This window comes from Cyclopterus lumpus, chromosome 3 (assembly GCF_009769545.1).
Source record: "Cyclopterus lumpus isolate fCycLum1 chromosome 3, fCycLum1.pri, whole genome shotgun sequence".
NCBI lineage: Eukaryota > Metazoa > Chordata > Actinopteri > Perciformes > Cyclopteridae > Cyclopterus > Cyclopterus lumpus.
Window position 1 is genome coordinate 12,189,797 of NC_046968.1, and position 26,215 is coordinate 12,216,011.

At 38.8% G+C, this 26,215-nt stretch overlaps 2 protein-coding genes across 2 annotated transcripts in view; both read right to left on the reverse strand.

The window, feature by feature from the left end:
* Positions 1–16,711, reverse strand: part of mybpc3 (myosin binding protein C3) — a 28,359-nt gene extending 11,648 nt beyond the window's left edge. Inside the window, exons 1-20 of the mRNA XM_034560255.1 lie at positions 16,576–16,711; positions 11,239–11,340; positions 10,655–10,732; positions 10,112–10,260; positions 9,511–9,628; positions 9,384–9,432; positions 8,700–8,738; positions 6,544–6,603; positions 5,693–5,716; positions 4,907–5,070; positions 4,670–4,802; positions 4,500–4,502; positions 4,200–4,324; positions 4,000–4,105; positions 3,475–3,641; positions 1,855–2,020; positions 1,671–1,777; positions 1,525–1,554; positions 1,301–1,440; positions 339–410 (exon numbers count right to left, since the gene is read on the reverse strand). Coding sequence (XP_034416146.1) covers positions 339–410; positions 1,301–1,440; positions 1,525–1,554; positions 1,671–1,777; positions 1,855–2,020; positions 3,475–3,641; positions 4,000–4,105; positions 4,200–4,324; positions 4,500–4,502; positions 4,670–4,802; positions 4,907–5,070; positions 5,693–5,716; positions 6,544–6,603; positions 8,700–8,738; positions 9,384–9,432; positions 9,511–9,628; positions 10,112–10,260; positions 10,655–10,732; positions 11,239–11,340; positions 16,576–16,600 — 1,857 coding nt within the window. The 5' untranslated portion in view covers positions 16,601–16,711. The remainder of the gene's footprint in view (positions 1–338; positions 411–1,300; positions 1,441–1,524; positions 1,555–1,670; positions 1,778–1,854; positions 2,021–3,474; positions 3,642–3,999; positions 4,106–4,199; positions 4,325–4,499; positions 4,503–4,669; positions 4,803–4,906; positions 5,071–5,692; positions 5,717–6,543; positions 6,604–8,699; positions 8,739–9,383; positions 9,433–9,510; positions 9,629–10,111; positions 10,261–10,654; positions 10,733–11,238; positions 11,341–16,575) is intronic.
* A 1,922-nt stretch (positions 16,712–18,633) lies between these two features.
* Positions 18,634–25,973, reverse strand: spi1b (Spi-1 proto-oncogene b). The gene is given in 7 exon segments (XM_034557698.1): positions 18,634–19,484; positions 19,487–19,526; positions 19,528–19,565; positions 22,562–22,712; positions 23,998–24,194; positions 25,315–25,405; positions 25,865–25,973. Coding segments are annotated over 7 exon segments (789 nt in total). The 5' UTR covers positions 25,907–25,973; the 3' UTR covers positions 18,634–19,254.
* Between the last annotated feature and the right edge of the window lie 242 nt (positions 25,974–26,215).

Here is a 26,215-nt window from a genome sequence, read left to right on the forward strand (position 1 = left end):
TGATTGTTACTGCTGCAGCCGTTTCATTATCCAGGGTTGTAAAGCAGTAAATCAATATAACACACAACGTGTTCAAGTAGCTGCACGATCAATATTTTGTTATCATGAATTGGGAGTGGTAAGCCATTTGCATGCCGTTTACAGAGTGAAATGTCGAGAGTGCAACTTCTCTACTGGCTGTATTTGTACATCCAATACACTACAGGTGAACCTATTGTTTTCTTTAGAGGCAAGGACAAAGGTTGTAAGCTTATTGTCGAACCACACATGGGTTAGAGATGCTATCGACAAACTTGGATCTCAATCTCCTCCAAACAGTCATATCCATGCATACTTACTTCCCCATCCTTTATGGTCCAAGAGGATGGCGGCCCTTCTTTCTCTTCTCCATCAGGTTTTACAGAACTAGCCTACATTTGAGCAGAGCACAAGTCGAAGAGAACAGAGAGGGCATGTACGCCTCTCTTTCTCCTCAACTCAATGAAACAGCAAGCATGCAGGTGGCATCATTGAACTAAGCTTTTATTAGCTTTGCACTACTTCAGCCTGGTTAAGACAGCTCAGTATTACAGACACATGAATTAGCAGGGAGGAATGCATGAGTTATCAGAGCATCAGTGAGACTGACTCAATAGCTGGATCGGGTATCGCTGACAATGGGGCCGATATGTTTAATTCAATTCTTTGTTATGTACTATATATATTATATACTGGAGTTTTAATTCATATTTACATTTTGAACAAGCTGTTGCTGCATTAACAATGTTACAATTGATTTGCAATTCCTGTAAATTCTGAATATGTTTTACTCACTCATTTATTATTTTAATGATAAATAATAATTCAGTGAATATCTACTTTATTTCTTACATTTGGTTTTACAAAGTTAGGAACGTAATGTTTCAGTGAAGCCTGATGTTTCCTGTCACATAAAAGGTGCATCTCTTCCACACAGTGAGGCATACAGCTTATGAATCAGTCACTGGAATCGAACCGGTACTTGGTGTCAGTCCACCCCCAAAGCCTCAGGCATCGGGACGGAGAAGTGAGACTGCTGCATCGCTAATCTAGAGCTAACCTGTGCAACTCAGAATAGTAGTAAAAAGAGAGTAAACTCCTCAACGTGTATTGTATTAGAACTGCACGACATGTTGTTTAAATGCCGACATTTCTTCTGAGATTTATATTTATTAAATTATAAAATTAGGCTTTGCTTTCACACCAAGCCTCAGATTTGAGATCATACCTCCGTTGCTCTGGACAGACATTAGATGTAGCTGATTCTAACAGTCTATTATACCTTCTCTCCTTTGGTCCAGATCACTGTGGGAGCAGGGTCTCCAGTGATGGGGACATCCAAACGCAGCTTGTTGCCAGCCACCACCACGATGGTTGACTCAGGGGTGCGACCCATACAGTCCAGGTGGATCTTCGGAGGATCTTGTAGAGGGGGAGGGTAACGGTTAAAATGAACAAACCCTTGCATTTCATCTGGCTTTCAACTAGAGGATACGTTTGTGGTACCTTGGCGTGGCACGTAATCAATCTTCACCTCTAGGACACAAATGGAAAAAAAGGGTGTTAGAAATCGTTGAAGTAAAATTGAGCTTGTGAAACTACAAATGATGTTCATTTTTAAGTGTAAAAGAAAAAAAAAGCATCAATATTACCAATGAAATTGAGTTTAGCAGAGAGGTTGAAAGCATGGCCATCTGGCACAAAAGTGTAGTCTCCCTCATCCTCTGGTTTGACTTCATCTATGGTCAGTTTGTGGATCCTTAAATGGTAAAAAAAAGTTCATGTTATCATGTGATACGTGCAGCATATTTAACGCATGTGCAAAAGCATCCTCACCTGCCAATATGTGTGATATTTATTCTGGCATCCTGCTTGACTTCTGCACCATTCTTGTACCAGGTTCCTCTCACATTCTCGTCCGACACCTCACACTTAAACACCGCCTGGTCCTTCGCCTTCACAGTGAGGTCGGCAATGCTCTGGTAGACCTCCAAGTCTTTTTCTACCCAATCAGAGAAAACAAAAGCTCAGAGTTCAGATGATGTAAACTGTCGAGGCCTTCAGACTTCAGAGGAGGTGCTACTGTACGAGACGATGACTTAAGATGCAAATAAGATGATGATGTATGATGAAAAACAATTAGATGCAGCTATTCTATGTGAGGATAATATAGTAATAATGTGTTCAAGCGTGGGGTGTTCGTTGTGTGTGCAGCCTTTGTGTGTTGTATCTTAGCAACAGGCACAAGGAGAATAGTTAATTGGATTTTGGGCAGACAATGAAGTGTGAGGATTTGAAGACCAGATGAAGGAGCTTCATGCTATTACTGTATACAACAAGAAATGATGTACATGGGAGTTATGAAAGGTATCCCTAAGAAATTATTATCTGGGCGAGATACCTCACACCACGCTCCTTGTAAAGGTTCCTCGTCAGCTCGCTGCAGGGGCTGCAAATAAGGTTGTTACTTAATGGAAGTTCTGCCGAGGACCGAGGTGTTGAGCGCGCACACACACACACACACACACACACACACACATAAACACGTACACATACACACACACACACACGCAACCACGCACATGAATATATATATGCAAAAGTGAGAGTATATATATTCAATATAAATTATAGCTTCTACAAGAAAAGGTCAAATTGTAGTCAAACGTTGATGGTGTCACATGATGGTTTTGTGCGGGGGGCTAATGGTACTAAGATGAAATGCCAGGTGGTTAAAAACAGGAGGAACTAGTTGGGGTTTATATGTTGCCTACGTCCGTGTACGGATGAGTTTGAACCGTCCCCATCCATCATTTTTAGATCATCTGTTGATTGGAAATTAAGTATATTTATCCACCTTAAACCTTCACCTGCAAAACACGCCATGTCTTAAATACACTAAAAGTCATCATATTTATTTTTTTCAAACCATCAAAATCTTGCTAGGAATCAGACTTACAAATATCTGAGGGGCCCCGTGAAGATCTTTCATCAGCATCGCCAGGCTGTTGTGACTTGGTACTAGAGGCAAATCTATCATCTAGCAATAAAATATATTTTAAAACCATAACTTCATTTTGATATACAAAAAAGACAATACAAATTTCCCACCGTGATACTTAAGATTTTTAAGTGTTGCATTACAAAGGTCAACATAGTTTGGGGTATTATTTTTGTTGAAGTGGGACATTAAATCAACACAAAGAAATCAACAACACAGAAAAACAAATACCAGAGAGAGAAACCGGGACACGTGATTTATGTCATCCAACTTTAGCTTGCATGTGGACTTCTTGGCATCAACCTTGGCAGAATAATGTGTGCAAATGGCGAGAGCCACTATACCCCAAAGATAGACAGCATGCCTGAAGGTAGGGTATGAGAATGTCCACTCGCAGCGCTCATCACTGACTAAAGCGTCTCATACTGTACGCAGCTCACATGACTGACACTCACCCTGCACCATGAGTTCAGCCATAGACTCGCCCCCGTTGGTTTTGACACTGTAGTGACCGCAGTCTTCTTTCGTGGCCTCATTAATGATCAGGACATGTTTGCAGCCGTCTTTCTTGAAGCGATACTTGAAAGACTCGTCTCTTGTCAACTCCACACCGTCTTTTTCCCTGCACATAGAAATTCGCGGCAACAAAACATATCGGAATTATTAGTCGTGTCTGAAAGTATCAGAAGTATCATTAAAGATGACGAGACTTATAACTCAACCTTTAATAATTTTTTTAGTTTTCTACCATATCTCATCTCTTGCGCATACAATAACAATTCAAAGACATTCGAGTTGTTTTGATTTGTTGATTTGGTGACAGTTAACCTGGCAACATCCGTTTATCAATCAAACCATGACTCACGGATTTGACATCCTGTCTGTCAGCAGCAACAGTTTGACCTTTAGGATTTATGATAGCATGCAACTGTAACTAAAAAAAGACAGCTGATTTGTGTGTGTGAAGAAGAATATCTGACCATTTAACATTGGCTCCTTCCTCTGAGACTTCACACTCTAACTCCACCCTCTCACCCTTCATGACCATCTGATCCTCCAGATTCTTCACAATCTCAATGGGAGGCTCTGCAGGAAACAGAGAAGAATGAGAGGTTGAACTGCGAATCGCAAACATTTTCTGGATGCATTGTGTTGTAAATTTCCCCTAAAACTTGAATACCTTTAACAAAGAGCTCAGTGGTGCATTTCTCCTCTCCCACCACGCAGCAATATGCGGCATCATCAGCCAAGGAGCAGTGGTTGATGATGAGGTATCGCATGTTGTCCACACTGTCAAAGATGTACCTGTATAAAGACCAGGAAGACGTTTACACATTGGAAATACTTTGTTTCAGAGCTATAACTTAAAACAAGAAGTTGATGAAATTGCAAACATGTTGGGGAACGAGCTCATGAGCAGTTGTTGTTTTTTTTTTCCAAAAGAACATTGAAATATTTTCTATTGCCCTTTGACACTTACTTGCTATGGATGTCATGAAGGAGGAGTTCATCCATATATTGATGAAAGCAGAAGCAAAAGAGAGATAGAGATAATTCAATTTTAAAAAAAGTCAAATAGGTTTGCTGCTGAATGTTTCATTATGTGTTATAGAGTTAAGGTGACTAGTTCACATCTCTCTAAATATTAACCTTCCAGATGGTTGAATTTCTTGCCCGTTCTTCAGCCATTTCACCTCAGCATCTGCATTGGCGACCTCAATGGCCAGTCTTATTTTTTTTCCCTTGGCTACTTGGTAAGCTGGATCCAACTTTTTGAGGAAAGCTAAGTTTCAGAGAAGGTACACATACAATTATAAAGTTACAATTAGGTCCTTACTTTATAGTAGGAATTAGACCAAGTACAGCATTTAAAATCTCTGCACAAACCTTCACTTTTCTTCTCTTCTATCTTCATCTTCTTCAGTCTCTTGAGCATCCCTCGTAGGTCGGTAAGGCCGTGTTGAAAAGCAATCTTCTCATATTCTGAAGGAGGAGCATGGCTGAGAACCTCCCAGACATCCTTGTCTGGCTCTGTGTTCACCTGCACGACTCTAATACACATATACCAGAGTTTAATATTAATATTATAAGTAGTACTGCTAATAGTTGTGATACATTTACAAAACAATGAGGTGTTTACATTTTTACTAACAGGTAAAATCTCCATTTAGTCTAAAATATGATCAGAAAGAAAGAATAACTAATGAAAGCAGGAATACAATATGTGCCCTTCCTCCCTCTCTTCTCGACTAGTCTGTGTGTCTTTACCTCACCTGTCCACTAGATGCCCTCAGCAACTTTTCTAGCTCAGCCAATCACCTGACAGCCATTGTGAGCAGCCATGTGCCTGCAGCTTTTGTCCTTCCTCATGTTAAAGCTGTTTCTTTCTGTACATATTTGTTTGTTGTGTATCTGATATTTAGCTTGCTGACTTTTGTCCTAATTGGCCAAGTGAGTAAAATGCTGTTTACAACTATTGTGAGCACTTTGTTGCACCTCAATGTCAAAGATTACAAATATGGTTAACACAATGATGTATACTATTTAATCAACACTCAGGGTACAACATAGTGTAACAAATTAGTAAATAAATACATAACTTTAAATAACTGAATCCTGACAGATGAATGTATGCAAAACAACATTTTCCAACGATACTCAGCAGTTTCTTACCGATTTGAGGGTTTTAAGAAACTGCTGCTCATTCAAAGGAAGAACCCAACATGGCAAAACAAACCAGACACGTTAAAACACAGCACATCAACAGTAACACTATCAGCATATTAGAAACATGCATTTGACAATAATGTCATATTATATGAGTTGTTAAACTGCAGGGAAGCATGCATGAATAAATAAGGACTAATTCATTATGTGCTTGGGGTTTGATTTGCTGTCCAATTTCTTGGTGCACAAAGGACAATGAGTGTTTTGAGACTTTTGACGTGTTGAGAAGGTGACTTGTGTTTCTGAGTGAAGACTGCTAATTGTGAGAAAACGAGTGCTCATTATGTCAGAAAAAAACATCAACAACATGTAGAGGAAAGAGATAAACTGTAGAAACACTGTCTGATCAGTACAAAGTGTTGAGCTATTGTAGTATGAGTAAGAAAGGAAAAGATGAAGAGTGCAATATTAGCGTTAGTGTGATAATAAATGTGAGATAAAATAGGGGGACTAGATAATCTGATGGTGGTAAATTAGGATTTATATTGCTACATGTGTATTTATTGGTATTTTCAATGGCAGATGATTTAATTATTTCAAGAAGCTTTTGCAAACTGCAAAACCTCAAATTAAATTACATTTCTGAGACAATTCTCCCTAACTTATCATTGTCCTCAGGCATTTTTGCATGCAGGTAAATGATCAGGTTATTAGTCCAACTTTTAGAGTCAATGCAGAAGTATCTTACTCTCTGAAGATGCAGGACGATCCAGAAAGAATGAGACAGAAACAGAGTAAATATTGTTTCCTTTTTCTGATAGTCTGCAAAATGCTGTCACTATTTTGTTATTGTTTACCTCTTTCTTAATAAGGTACTAAAGTCCAGCTCTCCCGAGTCTTCATTTCCATCATTACTACTGCAAAAATTTCAGCCACCAGCAGCAAAATATTAACAGCACAGAATAAATCAAAACCACAATTCTAGACTTTTATACAATATGAATCATTTCCTGTTAACTCATGCTCCAATATGTAAAAGAGATACGGAACAATACTGTACAATGCAAATATGTAAATACAAAAATTAGGCTTGGATGAAAAAAGACAAATCAGTGCATTGATGGATGAAACAAGTGCATTTACATGCAGAAGTTTTGCTGCAGAGACAAAGCGTTCCCATGTTTAAAGGAACAGCATTAGGCACTTTGGGAAATACACATGTATTTATGTTTGTTTGTTAACTATAGAACCTGAGCTGAGAGAGAAACTCACATAAAGACTGGAAGAGGGTGAAACTTGTCTCTCTCTTTCCCGTTGAGGCAGCTTTACACTTTCATAGTTAACGTCAGTTTGTAGGCTAAATAGCAGCAATAGCATGATGTTGTATGAATGTTATTTTGATGTTTTTATGGGAATCTTCTTAAAAATGTTCAAAAACACAAGCAATCAGTGTGCCTGTGCCAGCCCCTGGTGTGTTTAGGCACAACTAAATACTTGGGTAGGTTTAGGTGGTTTGGGCTGAAATAAGAACTGAAGTGACGTTTGTAAAGTATGAAAATTACATCAAAAATAAGTCAATGTTGACTTCTGGTTTTGCGTAACACACAAACAGCGGTCTCCTTGGTGAAAGTCTGGTGTTTCTAGACCAACCCATCCACTCTGACCTCCCACTACGTAGGCTTTGTGGCTCTATGTCACCCGTTGTGGCTTACCATAAGGATTACACATGTGGATTACTTAAGAATTGATTAAATGGGTCACATATGAATTATAGTGCATTTCCTTTAGTAGGTATATCTACCAACAGCCTGTCTGTTTAAATGTCAGTAGAACAGAAGCATTTATGATACTTCTTCTTCCTTTCAATAATAATAAAACATGTTTTTACTATACATTAAAAAATATATATATATTTTGACTTAAGGGTGACTAAATGTGATTTCCGATTTGCCATTAAGCTCATTTTATTTACTTTACATTGAAGAGGCAGACCGTAAACAAGGGAGAAGAGAGAGAAAGGGGCATGATGGACGGGGGATGTTGTGGTTATGTGCTGTGCACCTTTGCACACATTACCGCGGGTTACCGTTAACTAGCCAGACTAGTTGTTCACCCCAGCCTCCAGTCCTGCTGCCTTAATTGAATCACCTCCTGGCTCAAGCTTCAAACTTAACACACACATTTGACATTGGTCTCAGTTTTCTGATCTAATTCTCAGAAAGAAAATATTGGCAAGCAAATTCATCTTTCCCAAAATGTCCAATTATTCCCTTAAGCCATGAGCAGCAACAGTCATCCAAGCAAGAATGTTACAAACACCCGAGGTTAAAGAAAACAACGGCCTCCATAGGATCTGATCGACTCTAATCAGTGGGATGAAAGATAAAGACAAGGGCATAGTCTGTGTGCTTGTCTCCTGTCTCTGATCCGACAGCAGGATTAGAAGCTGAGTCTCTGGTTTATGTGGTGAAGTTACAACACACCAGAGCTGCACTTCCTCTATGTGACAACCCTGTGGAAGAGCTCATTTACTGAAAAGCCTGTGTGTCTTAGCACATCCTGCCCTTTCAGGACGATCAAACTACCGTCAAAGCTCACTCTGCCGGGTCGCTGTTTTTGCAGCTGGCTCTGCTGTTTTGATCGAGGCCCAGGAGTAGATCAGAGAGAGCTGATAGCTGCAACTATTGCAACTCTCTGGTGTAATAACCGCACCTCATCCTACAGTATCAAGATCTGAGTCAAAGGCTAACACAATGACAGCTACTACAGTTGGCGACTACATCAAAGATGTTTTAATTTGAGTCCTCTCAGCTCTCTCCAGTCTTTGTGGTCCATCTCTCAAAATTCAGCAGATTGGAGGCTGCACCATTCACAACACTGGTTCTGTTTGACTTGATTCAGAGAAGAAACAGGCCACAGAAGAACCTGGTCCTGGTTTCTCTGTGCGTTGACAATCAGAATCCTCAGAGTTTGAATACGAGCCAACATTGTTGCAAGAAATCCCCTTTACTACCTTGATTGTGGTCCACTTCTCTTCTTACCGGCTTCATTCCTGATAGGTTAGCATTTCCACAGATACTTGTTACACAAAACATGATAATATTCCACCGAGGGAAGTTTGGCAATTGTATTATTCTCTTACAGTATTTCATATAATAGAATGTTGCTGCTGTGTTTTACAGGACATTAATTTGGTTTTTTTTTAATTTCATGATCACTATCTATATGTAAAAAATAAACTTCAGTTTAAATCAATTTCAGATCACCAGATATTAATTGAGCACTGGAGCAGAATAAGGTCACATTTTTAATCTTCATATATAGTCATAGATTCCTCATCAGAGTAAGAAAACAATGTGGATCTTAAAACTTTAAATATGACTAAATATGAGCTGCTTGGTTTTAGTTTTTAATAAAAAATAAATACATTTAACTGAAGACATAAATCAACACTTGTAATACAAAGTTCAAAATGAGTTTTATTTGGAACTGATTTTTCAGTACCAATACAATGGTTTTCTTAATACCTGTAAGGTCAAGAAAGAAGCTGGTTGACACTATTAATGAATGTTGTCCAACGGCCAGCGGCCAAACCTTAATGTGAAACTAATTTAGAAAAAAAGTAAACTAATCAATCAGCATAAAATCGATTTCAATGTTACCAGACATTCTTTTTTTTACAACATATACAACTTACGTGCGCCTAAAAGCTGCTCTGATGTCAAAACCTTCAGCAGCACAAGCCTCTGAAACACAAGATAATTATGTTAGTGAATGAATCGATATGAGAAACAATACTAATGACTAACAACAGGTCCGCTCACCATGTACAGCCAAGTCAAAATTGCAGCTGTCAAACTTGTCCCTGGATGCAACCTCACATCTGTAAGCTCCAGCAAAGTTTGGCTTGGCCTCGATGATTTGCATCTCAAAGGTGTAGACCTGCAACCACATGCATGAGGAGAGACGTGAGAAGGATTACCCGACAACATCTTTGATTCAAAACCTTGTTGTACGTATGCTTCATGTGTATAACATCAGCGAGTTTCAGATTTGGGGATTTTTAATAGCGTTTGCCACTGATTTTACCTGCAGACTCTCCTTGCAAGAGTTTGTTTTGGCATCAAACAAAATTTGGAGGGTTAACACGCCCCATAACATAAGATCTGAGGTAACGTGCGTGCGGTTCATCATGTTATGAGGATGAGTGACTGAGGCAAGAGCTTGCAAAACCCAGGGTGAGGAGGGCAATACTTGCAAAACAGCTTTGTTGCCTGAAAGAAAAACTTCACACATTATTGACGAAATACATATCATAATACGTATTTCGTCAATAGAATGGCATATCATAGGACATATACTATGTGTCTCAAGAAACGATGTCTATGTTCCTGTTTTAGTGTGGGCAGTATTTTTCTACAGTACCTTACTGCTGCGGTCATACGTCTCCTTTAGCTGCAGGTGTTTTCCAGACTTGCTGGCGAGGTCCATCCACTTCCCTTTGAACCATTTAATGGTGGGCTTCTTCAGCAACGACTCAGCATTCACTTTGGCCACAAACGTGATGTTTTCACCTGCACAAAAGATTAGTTTACCATGTGGCCTTCAGATACCTATATCCAATGCAGCATGCCATGTTATCTGTATGCACATAAATACCCTTAAATGCACTCACTTGGATGTACATACTGTATATGTTTAAAAATAAAACAAATTGGGACAAATGGTAGTTTTGAAATAAAAGCACCATTAACATGTATTACTCTTTAACTTTCTTTTCATCAAGTTTCCTTATTTTCACATTTCACAATACCTTGTCTAGCTCAGAGTTTGCTGAAACAATGTAATAATAAAGGTGTAAAAACTCATGTTAAACCTTGTTAAGACAGTTTATTCAACAGAATATGACACACACACTTATTACAAACACATTATGCTCTATATATTCCTGGATTTGAAGCCACTCACCTACAGTGACCTCCCCACTCTGGGGTTTCTCTGTGAAAAGTCCAGTCAGGTCCTGTCTGGTGTCCGGAGGCTGTCCCTCTGAATAAAGACAACAAGGTCAGAGCAGAATACCACAACATGAAGTTAAGGGATCAAAATCAAACAATGTAAAATTCAAATGCACAAATGTGTTGCATGAAATTACAGGATGCAAAACCTTTCATTTTAAATTGCATTATTTTCCATATTATTCAAGGTAGAAAAAGTGTGTGTATGACACTTGAATAAAAGTATTAACAAGTAACAACTTTAAATACTTTCATTCAACACCCGAGAACCTTACACATGCTCACGAGACACTATCAAAAAGAAAACCAAGCAAATATATGGTACTGTATGCATATGTGTCAACATATAGAATATGAGACATACACTCGATGGCAGCTAAGGCCAAAGTAAACATGGCCTTTAATGTACATTTAGACTGCAATGTTTTTTGTCATGTTTGACATTTCCAGGAAAAGCTTAAGTCAACGATTATGATATTATGATGAGCAGTATGGTGTCCATCGGTGACTGAAAAAGGAAAGGGGTTAAGGAACCACCCTCAGCTTGAGGAGCATCATGTGCTGGGGCAGCCGTCTGGTCCTCAGTGGGTGCTGCTGCAGGCGGAGCAGGAGCATCAGCAGGAGCCTCAATGGGAGCGTCTGGGTTACCACAGAGAGGACAGGTCACAAGTAAGAGTCACGAAACATATTGGATCCATACATTGCACCCCTAACAACAAGTAGTCAGCTCCAAAAAGGCGAATGACTAAAATGTCAAACTTCATTTATAATCCTAGAAAATGTGTGTAACCAGCAGAACTTCTCTTTATTTTCACTTTGAGAAGCACTTAAAATGACAACATGTAGTGTACCAAGGACAATGAGCAGTTAACTGTCTACAGATGAATCTATTTGATACTTTCTTTTATGTCGTGTGAAAAAACTCTCTGGTGAACGTCTATCGCCAAAATATTTCTTCTGCCTTATCATCTTTGAATGGCTGAACGATTTTCCATGTGTTATCAGCTGCCTCTTATGCCTATCCTGAGCACCAGTCAAGTAGTGGTTACTCATGAGGAAATAATGTGCTGGTGTGAGGGTCAAGGTCTCCGTGCAGACAAAGGAAGGGTGGCTATGATGTGGGCCACGGACAGCTGTGGGACGTCTCTTGTAGCACACTGGGCCATTAGTCTGCTGCCTTTCTTCAAGATTTGTTTCCACCTTATCAAATCCAAACAAACGACCTCAGCGGGTCACAATGACAGACTAATGGCACAAAGGTTGATGTTTGACACACTTAGCACACAGTCACTGCAGCACACAGTCACTACACAGTGCCACGCAGATGTGATAAAGGGCTGGACAAAATGATTGTGATTAAAATGTGATTACAATGTGAGTTTGTGTGAAACATTAAGTGCATGCAGTGCATTGAGTATTTACGGCCTCGGTGGTTCTGTGCATTAAGTGCTATATTTTGCTTTGTGCTCTGTGACGACACAGCCTGCAGGTGAGCGAGCAGAGGCCTCAAACACACAGCTGCAGCATCAAAGACTCCCACCTGGCTTTGATATGACCTTCAGGTCAAACTTGACCTTTGACCCCCCAGCGATCACTGCATAGACATTGGCATCTTCCCTGGTAATAGCTTTTAAAGCGAGGGAGTGCTTTTTTCCGTCAGCTGTGATCAAATATTTGTCGCCACTGGCAATGTCCTTTGAGTTGCACTGCCATTTTACTTTAGCGTCAGGCTTCTCGGTCTCTGCTTCAAAGACCACAGAGGACCCCTCCTCCGCCTCCTGAGTCTTTGGTTTCTTGGCAAATGCTGAAACTGAAGAAGGGATGTGGGTTCAAAATGAATGGTGAGCCTTTTTAAGTGTGACTTTGTTTTAATATATCTGCTATAATCAAATAATTTAAGGATAAAACACACATACTATAATCGATGAGCAGACGTGGAACATTATTTTACAATAGTGATTATACTCTTTGCACCTTGAATGAATTGTCAATAAAATCAACGTTTTTGTTAATTCCATCGACAAACGAACGTCACTCGTGAAAAAAAGAACAACACACATAACAAATTGCAGTGGAACAGAGAGTGGACATGTAAGAGAGAGGGGGGGAGCTGCTCATGTTGTACAGTCACAGCACACTGGGGGGGGGGGCTAGCTGAAAACCAATAAATGTGCCCTGTTGCAGTCAACACATCGTGTCTCAAAACACCAACATCTGGCTCCTTAATAAGTCTTATTTTATTATTTGTCTTTGTGTTCACTTTCATAGTTTCTGTACTGACAAGATAATTGTGAATGTGGGGAATCATGAAAGAGTTAATGTAAATATTGAGCGAGGGAAAGCTAATAGTGCAAAAGAACAGTTATTAAAAGCGCGGAAAAAACCTCCAAGGTTGTTCAACATACCAATAAATCAGGTTGCTGATAAATGTAAAGGTGGTTCCTCGATTGCCAACAGTAGTGGTTTCCTTGTAGAGTGTCCTTGAGTTTGTAATGTGACCTCAGGAGCCCATTCACATAGATATTGTGTTATGCGTACTCATATTTCACTTAAGTAACACAATGTCAAAATAAAGTAAAAGTCTTTCATTTGAAATTTTACATTAGTAAGTTTAAGAGTGTCATGAGCTAGAAGTACTTTAAGTTGCAACAATAAAGTTTTTTATTTATTGTGTATGAAATATATTTTTATTACTCGTACTTAAGTAGCATTTTAATGGCCAGTGTGGAACTCATTCAAGTCAGAAAATATTCAGAAAAAAAGTACAATGTGTCACCATAAAATGTAGCACAAGTAAAAATTAGAATAAAACAAAGTTAAGTAGAATAACCTTAAAATTGTAGAGTACCTATAGTGCGTCAGTAAATGTACACAAATAAAAAACGACCTCTACTTATCAGTAACAGGCCTGGGTCGTGATCCTAAATGGGGGGGAAATGGTGTCTAGGGTCAATCTATTAATATTAAGTTACACACTCATTGTGTAAAACACCAGCTGTTGCCTTTCCTGCAGTGTAGGGAGGTCTTTTTTATCTTTTGACACGTTTTCAAACATGCGTAGCAACGTCATTCTTCAACACTTTAAAAAGGACCTAAAAATAGTGAGTGCCATCCCTGAGAGTGGACATGTAACACCAGGTGTTTGGAATCATGAAACATATGTCGGTTTAATTCAGATATACAGAGTCTGAAACGGTGCAATGTACTGAACAAAAAACATGTGTTACAAGATGACCTTATGCATTTATATATAGGATACATATGTACCGGACTAATAAATAAGGCTGGCAGACTTCAGCTAACAGCAGCGCAGGTATCATAGTCGCAGGATTAACTGGACTCTATTTTAGTGACAGAATGAACAGCGTGTGTCTGCAGCCAGCAAACCTCTTGTCACGCCGTCAGTCAATCGTACTGCCCGCGGTACCTTTCACACATTCTTACCACATCTAAAGAAAAAGGAATCTCCTAATTGCAGTCATTATAAAATGAAATGGTAAATTACAGTTCAGAAATATTTAGTGGGGTATACTTTCAAAAACTTTGGTTTCGAGAAAAAAAAGAATATTTAGTAAAATAAGAGTTGATCGTAGCCATTAAGTGAGCATAATGTCTTTAAGTCTCTTTGTTTGTCTAAATACAATATACTGCTGTACAGAGCTCTGTCTAAGCTCTTTATTCATTTACAATCAAAAGTTACTCTTGTTTTATGTTAATACCTAGCAAGGCATGTTATTACCAATTTAGGGATGACTTTTGGATTGGTTGGCACTGATACCTGCAAAAGAAAGATTTACTGTTTTTTTCAAGACTTTCTTTCATGAAATCATGTTTTTATTTCCATGTATTTAATTGTATTATTTACACATGTATGTTTTATTTGTTACAAGTTGTATCTGAGTATACTAATATATTAATGGATTGATTAAGTTAGTTGCAAATAGTTTACTTTTTTTCACAGCCAGCAATTAGAGCAACATTATCATTAACCTGGCGTTTCCCTTTTAGAGTTCCTTCTTTGGGCTCCCGAGGGAAGCACCGGTCTCTTTAATGTTCTGTTGTGTTCATCGTCGTTTGGTGCTGAGCAGCTCGTGTTCAGTGTGTTTTAAGATCTTTTTGGCTGAAAACAATGCTACAAGAGAGCTGGAAGTGAACTGGGGCGACTGTGGGTCAGTGGTTAGCAGGTCCATCTTTCAATCAGGGGGTTTGTGGTTCAATCCCCAGCCTAGTCGTTGTGTCCTTGAGCAAGACACTTAACCCTGAATTGCTCCCTGTAGCTGTGTCTACAGTGTATGAATGTAATATGGTTGTAAGTCGCTTTGGATAAAAGCGTCAGCTAAATGTAATGTAACTAAAACTGTAGTGTGTCGGACAGCAAAAAAACATGGTGGAAAGTACGAGCTGCAAATTTGGGTGATTATTATCTCTAGCTTCATCATTTTAAGTAACCCCTTTCTCCTTGTCACATTGTCATTTAATACATTGTTAATTTTAGAAATTTGAATTATAGATGCTACAATATACTTATGTTTGTACTTTAAAGTTGACAAAGCAGTGTTGATAACGATTGCTAATAATGTCAAAGGCGCAAGACGATCCTAATGGTTATTTTCCTGAAATCTGGCCTTTTGGGAACTACGAACAATGTGTCATCTAATGTGTCATCTAATAAGTGATATGTCGTCACTCCACAAACGACAAGAGGGGGGGAAAAAAACTGGAAACTCATTTGACAAGTTGGAATCTTGTCCGACAATTTTGGATCAGTGGTGCATCTTGTGATGCAATGATGTGACACAAATGTGACAGTGTCGAATTCACACGACACGATGTTTCCACCTGGATCGTTCGAGATGCAACTGAGTCCAAAAGGGGCTGAGAGTACTATCATGCCACTGGCAAACACTTTTAACTAAGCATGGATAATTAATGACACATACTATGTTGGGATTTTAGCTACTGGCTACGTTATTATTCGTACTAAGCTACTTTAGTAAGCCGCTGTATTAAGTGTTGGAAGTGTCGTCAGTTTCTTGACCCAATCTACTGTATAGTTATTACATTTACTACTATCTGCAGGACATTTGAACAACCACCCTATTTCATTTTTGTCTCAATACACATAATGCCTCATTTCACAGTGTTTTAAAGTTACATATAAACAAATCTATTACTTAATCTATTGTCTGCTATTGTTACTTCAGTGTGCCTGTGAAGTCAAAGAAGTAAATTTTATTCCATCTTGTTATAAAAATTTATTGAATTTCTCTTTTTTTTAGAGATTGTATTGTCTGTCGATAAACTTGTAAAGTCAAGCGATATACTACTTTTACATCAATGTAGAATATACTTGTAAGTGGCAGAAAATAGCTTTTAATTGTGACATAATGGCACAATTAGTGATTTAAAAAACGCTGTGGTAATACAATTACACAACTTGATATAAACAGGAAAATGTTTGAGTGAAATGTAATAATCACATTATTCCACGAACAGTCAACCGATGTATCACTATTTCTCATAAAAACAATGTGCAGGTCTCAAGTGATCTTGAGTTTGGTTGTGGTTTAAAGTTGCTTAATAGGGGCCTGGCCCAACACAGCAGAATATGTTCTCACACATATTGTCATATCACATAGCTTCTTAGAAGAAGTGTGTGTTTCAGGAGAATATTGCACAGAGGAAGTAAAACATACAACTAGATATTCAGTTGCAGCATGTTGATTAATTCAGTTAAAACAGGTCATATGTATTGTAGACTTTGTTAGACAACAGGATTAAACTAATATTTAACAATGTACTGTACGTTTTTTTCTATTTGTTAGGGAAACATTATGACAACACTTTCAAAAGTAGCTGAATGAGCACATGTACCTGTTTTTTTGACTGGCTCTGGCATCCTGAATGATCTTCTCTCCTCTCGAGTATGACTCCCTGATCCTAAAGTCTGCCGTCTATCTCGACCCTGTGCCTTTAATAGTGGTGCCGCTGCCAAAAAAGCCCCCCCATTCTACTTTCATGAACCATCCCACCTCTCTGCCATGTTTTTTCTCCGAGGCCCAACACAATGCCCAAAAGAACAACCCCCCCCCCCCCCCCCCCCCCCCCCCCCCCCCCCCCCCCCCCCCCCCCCCCCCCCCCCCCCCCCCCCCCCCCCCCCCCCCCCCCCCCCCCCCCCCCCCCCCTGTACTCCCCATCCCATCCCAGCAGCAACCCGGCTCCCAGCCCCTCCCCCGCTCACGTCTGACCTCGGGCTATATTTCAACCATCCTTTCCTGCAACACCTCGGCTGAATGATAGGACTTGAGAGGGAGGGGAAGGGATGTATGTCGGTGGTTAAATTTAGAGCCTTGAATACACAAAAAGTCTCCCCACATCTGTGCTGCACCAAGTCACCCTGTAACTATAAGAATGAATATGAGAGGGTGGTTGAGAATATGTGATCTATAGGTTTGTTTGATCTGTCGGCAGAGATGAGTGTGTCTCTCTTTAAGTCTCACAGTTGTAGAGTCCAGTTTAATTTTGTTTTTTTTTATTTGCATGAATTTGTGTCTTTGTTGAGCACCTTTAGACTGACCTTTACACACAAGCATTATATCCCTTTCCAGACAATCTCAGGAACAAGTGTGACTTTTTGTTTTCTCCATTTGTAGAATATTAAGCTGCCAAGGACACAAAATACAAGAAAAGTGACACAGAAAAGGTATTGCTGATAATTCATTTCATATGCCTTCCTCTTCTATTTCATACTAGTTTTTGTTATACTATACATTACACTATGTTTCATTGCCCTGTACTGTACTATCTTATATTGTGTTTTTCTGTATTGTTGTGTACTATACAATACTTCACTATAACATAATATAACATATATACTAATATTATATTGTTATTAAAACATATATTATCATATATTATATACCGACAGTACATAAATCTACTACAAACATAGATATGTAAATATAATATATACACTTGATTGACCATAAATGAGGCATGGGGAGGATCACACGCCTTTTAGTGTTTAGACTCTTTAAATCTTAATCTGAAGGATCTGCAGATGGCAGCTGGTCATTCACTTGTGAGATGTGTTTGATGATGACCACAGAAATGATCAGTGCTTTTATTTCTGAATTTGAACTGAGAGCTGTTGCTTAAGTTGGTTCATCATGGAGACCCTTACTTCTGTTAATGTGTTTTTCTTTTCTGACTTGGTTTCCAAACACTCAAAATTCATCTGATCCTGCCATAATAAGACCACTGGTTGAGTTATATTGCATTACATTGTATTGTTTTCTATTATATTCTATCTCTTTTCATCTTCACCTATTACTTCAATTACAACTTGACCATCGAGGGGAGCTGTTGGCCCTCTGGACACCAGGTGCTGGAGTACTTTTATATTTACACACTGCACATTACATGTGATCAAATTACTCCTTTGTATTTCAGTGTTTTTGTCTCGTGTTGTATATTATTTCTTTGATGTTTTTAGAGCTGTTATGTTATTCTTTATTGAACTAAATATAATCTGCAAAATTGGTTTGTAAATGTGGTGAATAAATATAGTTAAGTTCCTATTTTTCTGTTCAAAGGGAGGTGTGAGGTTGTGCCTTTGATAAACATTTCATAAGCATCGCTGTCGTGTTTACAGTCCAAACACTAAACTTTAGACAGTTTGATAAAAACTGCTTTGTTCAGAAAAATGATGACTGAAGCTTCGATAACTACAAGAAACAAGATATTATTCCATGGCATTCAAGGAAAACTTCAACATTTAATGCAGGAAAAAACCAACTTGACGCACAGCTGCATTGCAGACTGGATGCAATACATTAACCACACAGTCACCAGTGATAGCTGCAGTGAAACGCAAGAGCTCATCTTCTTCTTCTTTGTGTTTTACCTCATACCTTAAAACCACCATACACATATGTTCATGAAGAATTTATTTTTTTACAAGCACTTCCTTATTAGAGCATACAAAGTTGTATGTACAAAACTTTTGTCATATAAGTATAACATGGTCTTATAATTGTTCTAATGGTCTTAACCTTAAGGTTCGTCTAAATCATTAATGACTTATTTGTGTCTTCTTGTTTTAAATATTAATTTGCAATTATATATACATGGAATAATACACACAGTATACACACAAGAGAACTTAAGCCTGTTAAGCGTCAAACACATTAGAAAGAAGGCTCGGGCCTCCTGGGATATTTCAACTCTCACTCGTTGTCAAACAAAAGTTTTGAAAATGTACAAACAGAAGTTTCCAAAAAAGAATATGCACAGATATGTGCGCAGCCACATTTAAACATGCATACTGAGCGTCAAAGTGACCCGGGGTCTAGGATGCATAACGTGAAACTGTAATGCCCTCCTCTCTCTTTCCACTTTTTGCCTTTTCACTGTACACTATCAATTATTGGTCCACTGTACAGCAGTAACGGTATTCACACAATTAAATTTCCAGAACGGCAAGTTTGATTAAGCATCTAAGCATCTAACACTTTTAATGCGTACATTTTGACATTTCAGGATCCCTCCTGCCTACATGTATTTTCTCTCCAGATGACTCTTCCCCAGCACCTCATCACTGAAATGGTACGTCAGCTTCTTCTTTATTTTTTTCACCTCTCCAGTTTTGCCATAGTTGCGTAAGGCACGAGCCATCTTCTGATAGGTCATTTTTTTGCGGTTTCCCTTCTGGATTCCCCAGCGGTGTGCGAGAGCCTCCTTGTGTTTGGAGGAAAACTGGAATGTCCCTTTGTCTCTGTCACCCACCAGATACTGTCTTTCATATCGCCGTTCCTTAAAAGGTCCCAACAGGAACTGGTACAATCGGATCTTCTTTTTATTGCCTGTTGGAAACATTAGAATTGCACCGTTACTACATTACATTACATTACATTACATGTCATTTAGCTGACGCTTTTATCCAAAGCGACTTACAATAAGTACATTAAACCATGAGTACAAACTCAGAACAACAAGAATCAAGCAAGTACAATTTCTTCAATAACGTTAAACTACAAAGTGCTATCAGTAAGATACATTTAAGTGCTACTAAAGTGCTACTACGGAGCTACCTTCCCTATTCAAGGTATAGTCGAAAAGATGTGTTTTTAGTTTGCGACGGAAGATGTAGAGACTGTCTGCTGTCCTGATGTCAATGGGGAGCTCGTTCCACCAATGAGGAGCCAGCACAGCAAACAGTCGTGATTTTGTTGAGTGTACTAACTCATATTTACTGAAGAAGGAAATAAAACAACAACATGAAGCCTTATTTTTTTTGCTGTAGCATAGTGACACATAGATGGGTGAGTCGATTGTTTTGCTAGTTTCAACATCATCTGTTAAATGAATTAAATAAGATAACTCGGACATTGGGCTAATTAGCAATAACATAAAAAAGAGGCAGCGGAAGCAGACACACAATATCCTTGTTTTTTCAAGGTCCTTTTTTCCTAATCTTTAATACAAAGTAACTTTACAATGACAACAATAACTACAATGTCAAGAAATACTGACATGTTATCCTTCGTTAGTGCTTTCCACATTGTCATGGTGCTGCGTGAAAAGAAAAGTTGATGACATATTAACTGTTTTTTAAAAATTGGTTAGATATTAAGATAAAACATGTTTTAGTGTAGAACCAGTGCAGAATAAATCATCAAACTCCAAATGTTTGAGCTTCAAAAGAGAAACCCAGGAACAAAATGAATGGCGCTGTATGTTTCCCATAACATAAAATTTGGATATATTTAATATTTTAATATTTTTGCTTACAGATTTCTTGCATTCAATTTAACCGACATTTTGAGTAAGAAATATTATCTAAAAATATTATCTAACTGTCCTTTCCTCAAATACAATCCTGTCACCAGTTTGTAAACAGGCTAATGACAATGTCTGATTCCAGTTATCAGAAAAGTTACTTTACAGTCAAACACTCAATGACAGCTCTGAGTCTGGAAACTTGTTCCATGTGTGTGTGGTGGACAGATGGTCTCTACACTCTGAGAACCATGTTCATTCATCTATTTGTCTGTTCGTTATTCCCCACTGCAGATGCCAAATGTAGAGGGGCTCGGTGAGGCCGTGGTTAGATCAAAGGCCTGCCTTGATGTGGCCAAGGTACAATATAACACTGGAGCTGATGAAACACTATCACTGTGCTCACGAGGGTACTTGAATAAAAACAAACCTCATTTTCCCAAAAACCCTTCAGCTACAGGCAGTGCAGATACTGCCAGACACGACTAGCTGGTCCTAAACTGGCCAAAAGAGGAAGTGGAGAACAAGCATGTAATTTGAGAGGGACACGTCGCCTCTGATTTGTGACAAATGGAAACTGTTCCCCCTCAATATTTGTAATGAGCAGTGATCAAATGCCTCCAAAAACTTAAAGGAAGCTCATTTTCTGCCCTCAATTTTCCGTGTTAAACCGACTGCACACTGGATGCTCACTGAACTCCTCCTGCTTCATGTTCGTGTTCATGTCAAACAGAAATATTGAACACAACAGCTGTGCTCACGGACATGCACAGCTGATTACTCTCAGGTATACTACACAAGTAAAACATGTTAAATATAAACCAGCACTTTTTACTGATCTTGTTGATGAACACATCCGGGTGTTTGTCAGTGAAACAGACGGATGAGTCGCGTTTATTGTGCACATATTTATACACAAACTGGAGATGGTACAGACACAGCCTCATTTCCTGATGAGACATTAGTGCGTTATGTTCATGTGCACATTTCTGCAAAAGGGCTTTGACCAAAAGAACATCTGACAAGGGGGTGGCTCACCAGAAGGCCAAAAATGTAGCCATTGGGGATAGCCTGCCATTCTCCCAGTACACCTGCTGGATTATTTCCACAATCCATTATACAAATTCAATTCATTTCAATTCAGTTTATTTTGTATAGCCCAATATCACAAATTACAAATTTGCCTCAGAGGGCTTTACAATCTGTACACATACGACATCCCTGTCCCAGGACCTCACATCGGATCAGGAAAAACTCCCCAAAAACCACCAAATCCATCCTTGGAAACCAAGAACATTCGAGTTTATAACAGACAAACAACCAGTCTGTTTTTTTGGGAGCCCACTTCCGTTAAAGATGCATGACCAGCAGTGTAAAAGCCGTTGTGCAACAAGTAGCTCATACTAAAAGTGCATCTTAAATTGTCAGCAATACAGAGCTGACATGACTTAATGCCAGACTTCCACCATCACAATGCGAGGAACACAACACTGGCCGGCTGCAACACCGATTTAGATTCTTGAGACTGAAGAATCTGAAGCACGAGTCTCAAAGTCATTTTAGTTGATTGCATAATAACCAATGCATTACAACACTTTTGGTGTAAAGAAGTACGAGCACATTCTGAAAATGTTCACAATTAATGATCCAACCATTTAAATAACAGATGAAGAACAGCCTCCGATGTTTCCCTGATCTCTTGGCTACCACTAAAGTAGACAAGTGTTTCCTCAAATCTGACGACAATTCATTCATCTTCTCTGCTCTCCATTTTCCTGAAAGAAAAAGCAACTTGTCCATTCTGTTGTGTCATATAGCCTTTCTGAAGCACGCGGGATCTATAATATTGTATCAGCAATTTCCACACTTTGCAAAGTCATCCAGTGAGCTGGATTGGACCCTTTGGCATGCCGGTTGTGGCCCTCGGGCCGTATGTTTGACACCCCTGATCTGAAGCATGTCAAGTGACTTAGCACTTCTAGATATATCGTGACCTGGATGATTGAGAATCTTCACATTGTTCTCACCAATGTGCTCACCAACCGCTCACATGAAAGAGATCGTAAATCAATCTACTAACCCAGTTCTCCTGGTGTGACATAAGGGACTCGATCTCTCAGACACTCCTCATCAGACACCTCCAGTGGGGGACTTCGTGCTCCGTGCTCCTCATCATCAGAGCTGCGCTGGGACACGTGTGGTGGATACACTGCCCGAGGGAAGAATGCTGCCTACAACCCAGGGGTCAAAGTTAATTAATCTTAAATCAACACATATTGGTTAACTTATTGATCATATGCTAAATCGCTTCATGTTGCCTTCGGGTTTTTAGAAGAAATACAGTTTTTCAAACTGTATGAGAATGTTATATATATGTTCTCTGTATTTCTTTGGTTACACATTAAGGGGAAAGAAAAAGCATCATTTGATGGAATACATGTTGGGATCCTACTGGAAGAACAAAATGTGCATTATGTATCATTAATAAGGCTGGTTACTATGATCATACAAATACATTGTTTGTCAGATCTCAGGTTATGAAGTGTAATGATTTGGTATTTTATAAAATAATGCAAACAATGTACAGAGCTAAAGCAAAGTCATTGCCCGACTGTGTACAAAGGTTGTTTTCATTGTTTTCAATATATTATGTATTATTCAATAGTATAATCCTATCCATCCAATCAAATTCAGGTTCACCTGTGAGCAGTTTTTTTTTGTGTCTTATGGAAAATACTTTTTATTTAAATCTGTCACAACTTCACATACACTGTATCTGCTTGTTTCAGCACATTACTGAGCTACACTTTGGCCTCACAGTGACCTCAAGTGGAAACATTGTAGTTGTGATATTTTGTGGGTAATCATGCCATATAAATACATTTTAAAAACGTACTTTTCTGCACAACAAGGGCTTGTAATGAATGATGAACCCAACAAATGGTCCGTGGAAGTGAAGAGTGCTACTGCAGCTTTAAGCTGCTATCTCTGTTCTGGTCCACCGGTTCATAACTGGAGGGGTGGAGTGTGTTTTTGTGATACTGAGCTTAGCGTTCAGACTCTGTTAGAAGAAATTATTCTTTTTAAACTGAAATTTAAAAAAAGAAAAAACACAGAATTTAACTTCCTGATTTTTGTCACAGGACTCTAAAAGGCCTCTAGCTCCCTGAATGTTTGATTTCAAACCCAACTGTGAATTATGTTGAGTTTGAAGACGGCTGGAGTGAGCTAGAAGGATATTTTAAGATTTAGAGGTGTGTGTGTGTGAAGGACATCGAGCCTCATAAAGCCTTTTCTGAACTATTAACAATTTTCTGTTCCTTGGAATCATATTTTAGTGGCATTAGCATTACGGAAAGCCTTTGCCATTATTACTCTCATCACTTCAAACAATGAGTGATGACAGCCTTTGCACCGAACATCACAAAACAGCCATTTTTAGTTTTCTTCAATAACATTAAAATGTATATTTATTGTGTGCTGATGTGCTGTTTTGCTGGTGACAGAAGGACTTACCGGTTGCTGTAACACGTGAGGATGGGCCCCGAGATTTGGATCCAGCAGGCTCTCTGCGTCGTAACGTATGACGTCATGTCGTAACAGGCTGGGCGCATGCAGAGTCTGCACACTCTGCAGCTCTGTGAAGTTAGTCTCTTGGAGGTTCTCAAACTCTACAGCGTGTACGTGAGGGTGAGTGTGGTAGTCCCAGTGATCTGAGGAGAGAGAAACAGCATAATGGCCACAGCATTTTATTTTATTTTGTTTAAACAAAGGACTGTATAACTCCAAAACAAGAGTTAAATAAACTGGAAGACACGGCTTAATATAAAAGTCCTAAACATGCCTTTAAAGTGAAGCAGAAATACATGTTTAAAAAGTTTGAGATGACTCAGACTGTGTGTCTATGAAAATTAATCTTTGTCAATATCTAAAACCACGAAGTCTAAAGCAACTAGACTTGATGACGAGCTACTTACTCATTGTGCTTGAGTTTGCATAATAATAATAATAGAGAATTCAGCATGAAGCCCTTTCCTGTTTGTTGCCACAGCCGTTGACTTGAAATGTGCACTCTTTTTCATTTTTCCTCTTTTTCAGAATGGATTCAATAATGGGTGAATTAAAGATTTCATGTTCAAGTGAAACTATTGAAATAGAGGAGAGACCGTAGTTATTTATTGCAACTACTACCACTATACAACTTAATCAAGCAAGATAATAAAGACATATCACACATCCACTGTCACACTAGATTACTCTTTTCTATAGTGTTCTTATTCGTAAGTATTTGAGATATGGATATGAAACATTGTTATCACAATGTCAACTTGCGCTTTGTCAGTGGGGGCGTATTTTGCTATACGGTCTGGAAAAGTCCCCCCACACCCACACACCCACCCCCCAAATTAGATTGTTTTCGTGTAATATGCAAAACTGTTGATTACAAAAGAAAGTACAGCACCAACAAAACCCCATGGGGCGAAAGTTTGTTCTATGTCTGTAAGTTGTAGCGGCCGAAAGAAATGGCATCTGTTTCCTGTGTTCCATACACCCTAATGTGGTGCGCTCCAGCTGCACACTGCAGGCGTGTTACATACAGTGCACCAGAAAAAGCCAGTGTTACCACAACAAAGTTATGGTGATTAGTTTGAAGATTTAAGACTAAAATGACAGTATGTTCCTTTAATTAAAAATGTAAACAAGATTCATGTTGTTTTATGTTTTATGTTTCCCACCACCATCATCCTCATTCATTTAGCATTTTAAAATGTGGCGGTTTCAATTCAAACTGTGTTCGTATGAGACAAAAAAAACACATGGAGTAAAACTCACCTGCCTGGATATCTGCATCTAGGACATATGGATTATAATATTCTGTAATTTGATGTCTGTAGATCTCAGGATCGTACATTTCTTCTGAGTGCTGCGAGAGCAAAACAAAACATCTTCAGACTCATGAAAGTAAAGTCTTCAACTAGAGGTTGATGCAGATAGCACACATTCAATAATACACACCATTTGTGTTTTATAAAACACTCATTTTGTATCTAAATAGGTTTTACTTTGTAAGTCAGACGACGCATTAGTAATAGTGTTATCGTTATGACTTTCTTTTCTTGCCACTACAGTTCTGAAACTCTCAAGAAGTTTTGAGTTTCATTTTCATGTCGCCTGTCATATAAAAGACTCTTACAGTTTGTGTGCTGTATTCAAATTGAAGTAGAGTCACATTAAGTCATTAATTTTATTTGTTATCCATCCTCCTAACTATCAAATATGTAATGCTGCATTAAAAATAAAACTCCTCAAGGAACTCCTCTAAGCTTTAAAATCTCAAAGTTTAGATAATAATTTTTTTTTAAATGTTTTAAAAGATACTTACAGGCGCGATGAGGTAGCTCTCCATTCTGTATGGATGCAACATGGAGACCTCTTCTTCAACGGACCGCGTCTCAAATGCTTTGCAGGATAAAAAGCTCTCACAACCTTTCAAAACTTTTGCGGCATCATTGCACAATCTTTCAAAATTTCCTCTTACTCAACGAAAAACCTAAAAATGTCTCTCCTCTCTCTCTGGTTGTACACGTATAACCTGGGCTACTCTCGAAGGCCTTCAGCTGTGTCAAATAAAATGAAATAAACAAGGCCCGCTGTTTGACTGTAAATTGAAAAAGGAACTTTTGACTTCTGCAAAATGTGAGTGGGTGGGAGCAATAGTGTGTGTCTGTTGAAG